Below are 9,485 nucleotides of genomic sequence, written 5' to 3' on the forward strand. Positions count from 1 at the left end.
CTGACTGAACGTATGTGCAGCTTTATTCAACTCCCTATTCAGATCTGCTGTACTCTTCTTTTACTTCCTTTCCTGATCAAAACATTACAATGAAAAGTAATTATTTCATTCATTATAATGAAGAAGTACAGTAATGAAGTGCTGTGCACCATTAATGGTCTAAGATAATGCCTCATGTCTGACAAGATCTTTGGCAGTATTTTTTTCATTTACTCCAACTACAAAGAAAATATGCAACTACCGTTAAGTCCAGTTATTGCCTGCGCTGTTACTTTTTCTTTCCTCTGTGTCTTCTCAGCAAAACATGCTTCTTTATAGCTATAGACTATAGTGTCATCAGCATCAACTAACATAAATTTTTTATCATGATTTAGATGCTGTATTTGCATCCCACCTGGAAGTAAATGCAGAATATTTACACACAATAAATTCATATTCAGACTCATTGATTACAGTCTTCACATATGATGTGTTATAATAAAATATTCATAACAGGGGGCCTACATACCTAGAGCTGCGGTAACCTGCGTGTTGGATAGTTCTGGCTTTTTAAACAGACTTTCATTTGTGGATAATGGCGTAGACTTTGTAGACGCAAATGATATGTCAGAAAGTGTACCTGCAAAAAATGACTTAATTGATAAATTAGCTAAGATTATGCTTCATAACGTCACAGAAAAATGTATGATATTTGAAGAACTAGCACATGTGAATTTACGATTAATTATTCTCAGATTCATTCAACATTTAAAAAATGTTTTACTCAATGGGATAAAATGAAGAAAGAAAAATGACACAAATAAGTTAAACATGGGCAGTGCAGTGTAGATTACTCCATATGACATTCACAGCCAATACAAAATTAGCAGCAACTTAATACGCAAATTCCAACATCTACCTTTTGCAGATAAAAAGAATAAAATAAAAAGTTTATCATATATTTATGGCAACAAATTTCTGGGTGAGATCAAATGCTGCTCTGATTACAAAGCAAAAGGACATATGTACACATTCTTTAACATGCCTGAGCACATGTTTCTATGTCTGAGCACATGTTTCTATATGAATAGACATCATCAGGTAGCCTAACAGCACTAAGGAAGAACACATAATATCTTCTCTTTAAATAAATATCCCTTTGTGGATCTAAAAAAAGATAAACAATCTGTGTTTGTACTCCTCTGAAATACATGTAACATTAGAATAAACTAACAGAATAATAAACTAATGGACTATGTAATAATAACTAAATTTAAACTGCACTGTTTTTGTTATTCACACTTTATGTCTGCTTTTTGTAACCTGATTTCTTTCTTGTTCTCCTTCTCTTTCTGTCTCCTTCTTCCTCAAATTTGACTGTGCTATACTCAATATACTACTTAAGTATGTAATGAATCAAAATGGACCAAATAATGAAATGAAATAAATGAAGCTGATACTGGTATGTTGACTAAACAGAAAGGTTGAATAATTTCTATAAATGACTCAAATTAAGGAGTTGGAACAAATCAACTTGACAAAGCAGCTGAAGGTGATAAGTAGGCCTATATGTAGACTAAGTCTTTCAATGACTAAAAATACAAATGTTATGAAAATTTTCATATTGATTAACCCTAAGCTAAGTGACATGGAACACTTACATGGCTGAAACTGACAAAGAGTTGTGGAAGAAATAAATTTAATCTGGTTTACAGTACTATGTCTGAATTTAAATAATGGAAAGAGTAAAGATAAACAGCTACCATAAAGTTGAGGTGTTGAGCAGTTGATAGCCACATAAAAAGCTGCACGGTGGGCTACTTCATACCTTTCATTACTAGCACTCCAGTCAAGATTTCCTAGTATCACATTGTGGCATTTACGAGGCTCAAGAATAGCACAGTATCAGTTTCTTTCCCCTTCATTTCACAACCCACTGGGCATAAAGTGTTGTCAGAATAGCAATGTTGCACATTCTTTCTGTTCATCTACTAATACAGAACATCGTCTAAATGGTCTGACAGTCGCTGTTAAGATATTCATCTACAGGGTAGGAGGAGTTGCCTACCAAAAAGTCTTTCAAACTCTATTTAAACCGTCCTTTACCTGAAACCAAGTTTTTAATGGTTGCTGTTCATTTCTTGGAAAGGCTTGTTTCTGAATATTGGACCCCTTTTTGGACCAATGTAAGATATTTTTAGATCTTTATGTAAATTGTTCTTATTCCTAGTATTGAAACTATGTACTGAGCTACTGATTGGAAATAGAGATATTATTTGCAACAAATTTCATTAAGGAATAAATATACTGAGAAGCAGTGATTAGAACATCCAGTTCCTTGAAAATATTTCTACATGATGTTCTCGAATTTACACCACAAATGAGTCTTATTACACGCTTTTGCACTTTAAAAACTTTTTCTCAGTTTGATGAGTTACCCCAGAATATTATTCCATATGACATAATAGAAAGAAAGTAAGAAAAGTATGAAGTTATTTTGAATATTTATTTCCTACGTGTGACATCTTTCGCATTACAAATGCAGACTTGTTCAGGCACTTCAGCAGTTCTGTGGTATGTCCCTCCCACCTGATTTTATCATCGAGTTGTTACTTCAGAAATTTAACACTGTCAGCCTCTTCTAACTGCATATCATCATATGCTATACACATGCTAGAATGAAATCTCTTAAAAGTTCTGAACTGCATATAGTGGCTTTTTACAATAACAGTGAATTAGCTTTAAACCCTTTATTAATATCAGTGAAAATTTCTAAATCTTTATTTTACTTGGTATTTACTGCAATGTTTATATCATATGCTATTAAAAAAACCCTAAGCATTTGACAATGAAACATAAAAGAGGTCATTAACGTACACAACAAAAAGCAATGGACATGAGATGAAATCTTAAGGAACACAACTTGTAGTTAATTCCCAATTAGATAAAGACTGACTGCTTACTCCACAGGTACTTTGCAATGATATCCTTAGTTCCCTGTCAAATCAGTCACGCAAGTGATTTGTAAGCACTCTTTTGTTGGCTGATTGCACTTCCCCAGTATTCTAGCAATAAACTGAAGACTACTGCCTGCTTTACTCATGATCAGACCTATGTAATCATTCCATTTCATGCCCCTACAAAGTGTTAAACCCAGGTACTTGTATGATTTGGCCAATTCCAGCAGTGACTTATTGGATTTATGGTCATAAGATACTACATTTTTTTTTTTTTTTTTTTACATTTTTACATTTCTGAACATTTAGAGCAAGTTGACAATCCCTACGCTATGTTGAAATCTTATCAAGAGCTGACTGAATATTTATGCAGCTTCTCTCGGATACTACTTCATTATAGATAACTGCTTCATCTGCAAAAAGTCTGAGGTTACTATTAATATTGTTTGCAGAGCCATTAAATACACCTTAAACAGCAAAGATCCCAACACTCTTCCTTAGGGCAGCACACGAATTTAATTCTACATCTGACAATGACTCTCCATCCAAGGTAACTTATTGCATCCTCCTTACGAAAATTCCTCAGTCCAGTTACAAATTTCACTTGATACCCTATATGATCATACTTCTGACAAAAAGTGTAGGTGTGGTACAGAGTCAAATGCTTTTTGGAAATCAAGAAATACTGCATCTACCTGACTACCTTGAACCAAAGTTTTCAGTATGTCGTGAGAAAAGTGTGAGTTGGGTTACACATGGCTGATGTTTTTGGAATCCATGCATGCTGGCATCGAGGAGGTCATTTTGTTCAAGATACTTCATTATGTTTGAGATCTGAATATGTCCTAAGATTCTACAACAAATCAGTGTTAAGAATATTGGAAGGTAGTTTTGTGGATCACTTTTAGTACCCTTCTTGTAGGCAGGTGTGACTTGTGCCTTTTTCCAAGAAGTGGGCAGGGTTTTTCGTTCAAGGGATCTACAATAGATTATACTTACAAGGGAACCTCCCTATCGCACCCTCCTCAGATTTAATTCTAAGTTGGCACAGTGGATAGACCTTGAAAACCTGAACACAGATCAATCGAGAAAACAGGAAGAAGTTGTGTGGAACTATGAAAAAATAATCAAAATATACAAACTTAGTAGTCCATGTGCAACATAAGCAAAATCAAGGACAGGGTGAGCTCAGGAGTGCCGTGGTCCTGTGGTTAGCGTGAGCAGATGCGGTACGAGAGGTCCTCGGTTCAAGTCTTCCCTCGAGTGGAAATTTTAATTTTTTGTTTTCAGTTTATGTCACAAACTCTTATGTTTTCATCACTTTTTGGGAGAGATTATCACATCCACAAGAAAACCAAAATGGGGAAAGGTAGAAGAATCTTTTTACCAATTCGCCAAATGTACAAGTTAGGTGGGTCCACAACATATTCCTGTCATGTGACGCACATGCCGTGACCAGTGTCGTATAGAATATATCAGATGTGTTTTCCTGTGGAGGAATCGGTTGACCTATGACGTTGCGATCAAATGTTTTCGGTCCCCATTGAAGAGGCACGTCCTTTCATTGACTAATCACACGGTTTTGCGGTGCGGTCGCAAAACACAGACACTATACTTATTACAGTGAACAGACGTCAATGAACAAACGGACAGTTCATAACTATACGAAAATAAAGAAAGTAAACTTATCACTCGAGGGAAGGCTTGAACCAAGGACCTCTCATTCCGCAGCTGCTCACGCTAACCACGAGACCACGGCGCACCAATGCTTACATTATCCTTGATGTTGCCTATCTTGCGCATGGACTACTCAGTTTGTATATTTTGCTTATTTTTTCATAGTTCCACACAACTTCTTCCTGTTTACTCGATTGATCTGTGTTCAGTTTTTCAAGGCCTATCCACTGTGCCAACTTATAACTAAATCTGAGTGGGGTACGATGGGGAGGTTCCCTTGTTAGACGAGGGGTTACTCAACCTCAAATTCAGTATTTCAGTTTTAACGATCTCAGCTGTTTCTCAGCACCACTAACACTAATATTTGTTTCATTCGTCTTTTCAGTAGTACAAGGATTAAATTGGGGCAATTCCCTTGAGTTTCCCTTTGTAAAGGAACATTTGAAAATGGACTTAAGAATTTCATCTTTTGCTCTGTTTCCCTCAATTTCAGCCTCTGTCTCATTCACTAGGGACTCGACATTAACTTTGGTGCCACAAACAGCCTTTACATACAGCCAGAATTTCTTTTAACTTTGGTGCCACTAACAGCCTTTACAAACAACCAGAATTTCTTTGAATTTTGTGAAATGTTATTAGACAATATTCTGCTACGGTAGTCACTGAAGCCATCACGCATTGCTCTCTTGACAGCCAAATGTGTTTCATTCAGCATCTCCCTATCTATAGCCCTATGCTTTGTTTCATACCTATTATGTAGTAATCTCTATTTATTTATAGTGACTGTATACCATGGAGGTTCCCTCCCATTATGAACTCTTCTACTGTGTTCATACCTGTCCAGTGTGTGGTCAACTATTCTTCTATTCTGACATGGCTTCCATCAAGGCTGGAGTGTTGTTCAATTTTAATGATATTAGCTGTTTCTCAACATCATGACACTCACTTCTCCCAAAGTATCATCTGTCATAAAATCTTTGCAGCCAAAGTATTCTAGTGGTTATGATAACATAACAATGAAGTTAGTCAAACAATGTTCATGTTAGCCAAGTTGTATCTTAAGTTATTTGGGTAATCAATCTCTTATCAGTGGAACATTTCCAGCCTGTCTGAAATATGCTGAAGTTAAGTTTGTTTACAAGAAGGGGGATAAAGAGAAACCATCAAACTATTGACCAATTTCACTTTTGTCAGCTTTTTCAAACGTTTTTGAAAAGGTTGTGTTCAAGTGTTTTCTCAAGAATCTGACAGCAAATAATATATGGTCCAAGACACACTTTGGGTTTCTTAAGAGGGTTCCGATATGGAGAAGGCTCTTTAAACATACAGTGACAATGTACTTAATTCACTACAAAACAAATTAGAGGCTAGTGGCATTTTCTGTAGCACGTCACAAACATTTAATTGTGTGAATCACAGCATTCTCTGAAGTAAATTGGAATGTTATTGTGTCACTGGAAATGCTGAGAAATCGTTCAAGTCTCGCTACGGTCGCAGGTTCAAATCCTGCCTCGGGCATGGATGTGTGTGATGTCCTTAGGTTAGTTATGTTTAAGTAGTTCTAAGTTCTAGGGAACTGATGACCTCAGAAGTTAAGTCCCATAGTGCTCAGCCATCTGAACCATTTTTTTCATTCAAGTCTTACCTAACCAGTTGGTTAGAACTACAATATTGCTCATGTGTGTGGGACTCGTATCAGATAGCACTAACAGGTGATATTGAACATACACAGAAAAGCACAAATGGTAACAGGTTTGTTTAATCAGAGGTAGACTGCTACAGAGTTACTGAAAGAAATGAATTGGAAGACTCTTGAAGACAGACGTAAACTATCTCGAGAAAGTTTATTAACAAAGTTTCAAGAATAGCTTTAAATGATTACTCTAGGGATATACCACACCCCCTATGTATTGCTCACATAGGGATAATGCAGATAAGATTAGAGTAAGTATTGCATGCACAGAGGCATTCAAACAATTATTCTTCCCACACTCCATATGTGAATGGAAGAAATCCTAATAACTGGTACAACAGAACTTGCCCTCTGTCATCCAGAGTATAGATGCAGATTTCCATTTTACTTAAGTTATTTGTACAGTCTGAGCTCAGATATTCCATTGCACTGTTTACTTAATCTGATAACCCCCAAGCTGTCACTAACGGAATTAAAGTGCTTATTTAAGAGGTTTGCAACACTACATGCACCTGTTTATTTTTAGAGCTATCTGTTCCTCTTCCTTTCTGGCCATACCTGTCTCTGTCTTAACTATATCCCACACAGTTTTTATTTTGTTGCCTGACGTACTTATCTTTTTCTCACAAAAGCTGCTTAGATTTCTGGATCACCTCATTATTTTGCAGTATTCTTTGTATTGTATTCCAGTGCTGGCATGACAGCTGTTCCTGAGTAGTAGATAGTTTTCTTTTTGTCCCACATGATACCTTTATTCATTGTGTAATCCAGGGTTTATTTTTTAACTTCTGTTTGATATGAGTTAGCTTAAAGAGAACATAATTTTCAAATCAGGAAGTAAGTTTATTAATGTATTAATATATTAATGTATACAATATATAACAATATATAATGTATTTTCCATTTCAGTCAGAAGTATTGTTGACATCTATCCAGCTGATGTCTTTCAGCTATCTCCTAAAATTACCCATTTTTGACTGGTTATTACCCCCCTGTACTCAGTGTTAATAGATTTTAAATCTTGACAAGTTTCAGCATTTAACATAAGATGCTGCTACGTCAAGATCAGACAGCTCATTCACTGTTGGTTTTGTAATATAACTCATGGTTGCAATAATTGTTCACTAACAAAGCTTTTCAATAAATCCACATTAAAATCACCAGCAACCATTATGTCTTTGCTTTTTACTGTGAGATGGGACAACAACAGAGCGTCGAGATATTTTAAGAGGAGGCTAAAATTTCCAAAGGTGCTTTGTACATACTTATTACCATAAAGGATTTATTACGGAATACTACTTCAGTTGCACAGCTTATGAGTGATACTCTGAGCCAAATTTATTAATATCAATATTATTGAAATAAAACAGTTTCTGACAAATCCTCCTTTCTCCACATTATCTCTACGGCTACTGCTAAGGGGCTAACTTATGGCCTGTAACATTTCACATACCTATACTTGAAATTAATCGATAGAGACATTATTTATTTTTCATTCACGATGTTGTAATTGAATTTTTGCGGTTTCTAAGGAACACAAGGTAAAGCAAACTTGCATCTTTAAGAAAATGAATGATCAGAAGACCTATGTAACATATCCTTACTTCTGGATTGTTAAATTTCGTGAAAAACATATATTTTGATTATAGAATCGTTTCATCAACACTACAGTATTGGTGGGACACAGGCATCCACTTTCATTGTGTAAGAACAAGTTAAACTGCAGCTCACACATTAAATACCCTCTCCGACAGTCTAAATCTATAGCACTGCAACATATTGTGTATTCGCCGACAGTGAGGTGCCAGGAAGGCGTTTCAGTGATTACAGTTATTACAGCATAATAAATATGCGACTTAACCTTCAGAAATACACGATCTACACGCACTCCGTCGGCGTGGAGTTCTCTTCATCGTTATACAAGTTACTAGACAAATGCAATGTACAACAGTCAGTCATATATGGCGCCATTTCAGCTCGACCAATGATCCTCCGAAATACTCGATTATGTCAGCGATGAAAATATAGACTAGTTGTCAGTGATCTCTAAATAACCAATGATAACAAATTAGTAAAACTAGCAAAGTAACAAAACGAGAACATCAAAAAAATATGCTAATTTTAAGTCCGATTCACACAATATGTCAACCACGACCGCCTCTGCTGTGCCTCAACGCAACAGAACGAAGCGCCATCTGATGTCTTCATCAATTCTTGGTGATAACAGAATAGGCGGGTCGTACACACAAAGTACCATGATCAGAATTACAGGGTGGCTGAGCTTGGAATTGTGGGATTTTGTCAGTTTGCCATTTCGTGAAAGCGCAAAATGCCTCCAGTAGCAGAAGCTGTATAGTTCCGTAACACAGTCTTATATTAGACTGTGTCCGTACTGAGTAGGGTCTTTAGAGGCCTCACCATCGGTGATGTGAAAATGACATAAATAGAACTCCTTCACCTCGTTTATATGGGCCTAATCATCGATGATGAGAAATGTTGTTGTTGTTGTTGTTGTTGTCGTCTTCAGTCCTGAGACTGGTTTGATGCAGCTCTCCATGCTACCCTATCCTCTGCAAGTTTCTTCATCTCCCAGTACCTACTGCAACCTACATCCTTCTGAATCTGCTTAGTGTATTCATCTCTTGATCTCCCTCTACTATTTTTACCCTCCACGCTGCCCTCCAATGCTAAATTTGTGATCCCTTCATGCCTCAGAACATGTCCTAGCAACCGGTCCCTTCTTCTCGTCAAGCTGTGCCACAAATTTCTCTTCTCCCCAATTCAGTTCAATACCTCCTCATTAGTTATGTGATCTACCCATCTAATCCTCAGCATTCTTCTGTAGCACCACATTTCGAAAGCTCCTATTCTCTTCCTGTCCAAACTATTTATCGTCCATGATTCACATCCATACATGGCTACACTCCATACAAATACTTTCAGAAACGACTTCCTGACGCTTAAATCTATACTCAATGTTAACAAATTTCTCTTCTTCAGAAACGCTTTCCTTGCCATTGCCAGTCTACATTTTATATATTCTCTACTTCGACCATCATCAGTTATTTTGATCCTCAAATAGCAAAACGCCTTTACTATTTTAAGTGTCTCATTCCCTAATCTAATTCCCTCTGCATCACTCGACTTAATTCGACTACATTCCACTATCCTCGTTTTGC

General features: G+C 36.5%; 1 protein-coding gene across 1 annotated transcript; it reads right to left on the reverse strand.

The window, feature by feature from the left end:
- Positions 1-218: 218 nt before the first annotated feature.
- LOC126157047 (uncharacterized) lies at positions 219-8,273 on the reverse strand. The gene is made up of 3 exons (XM_049916349.1): positions 8,168-8,273; positions 509-619; positions 219-394 (listed from the first exon to the last, which is right to left on the reverse strand). The coding sequence occupies exons 1-3, from the start codon at positions 8,217-8,219 to the stop codon at positions 219-221; spliced, it is 339 nt and encodes a 112-aa protein (XP_049772306.1). The 5' UTR covers positions 8,220-8,273.
- Positions 8,274-9,485: the final 1,212 nt, after the last annotated feature.

The sequence above is a fragment of the Schistocerca cancellata genome, chromosome 2 (assembly GCF_023864275.1).
Source record: "Schistocerca cancellata isolate TAMUIC-IGC-003103 chromosome 2, iqSchCanc2.1, whole genome shotgun sequence".
In the NCBI taxonomy this organism is placed as follows: domain Eukaryota; kingdom Metazoa; phylum Arthropoda; class Insecta; order Orthoptera; family Acrididae; genus Schistocerca; species Schistocerca cancellata.

What these genes read in the sequence shown, in the direction of transcription:
- LOC126157047 (XM_049916349.1), bottom strand. Translation starts at nt 8,219, where the DNA reads ATGAAGAGAACTCCACGCCGACGGAGTGCGTGTAGATCGTGTATTTCT. An exon ending in TAGATCGTGTATTTCTGAAG is followed by an intron (nt 620 to 8,167) that starts GTTAAGTCGCAT and finishes CATTTTTTGCAG; the next exon opens with GTACACTTTCTGACATATCA. An exon ending in GCAGGTTACCGCAGCTCTAG is followed by an intron (nt 395 to 508) that starts GTATGTAGGCCC and finishes ATTTACTTCCAG; the next exon opens with GTGGGATGCAAATACAGCAT.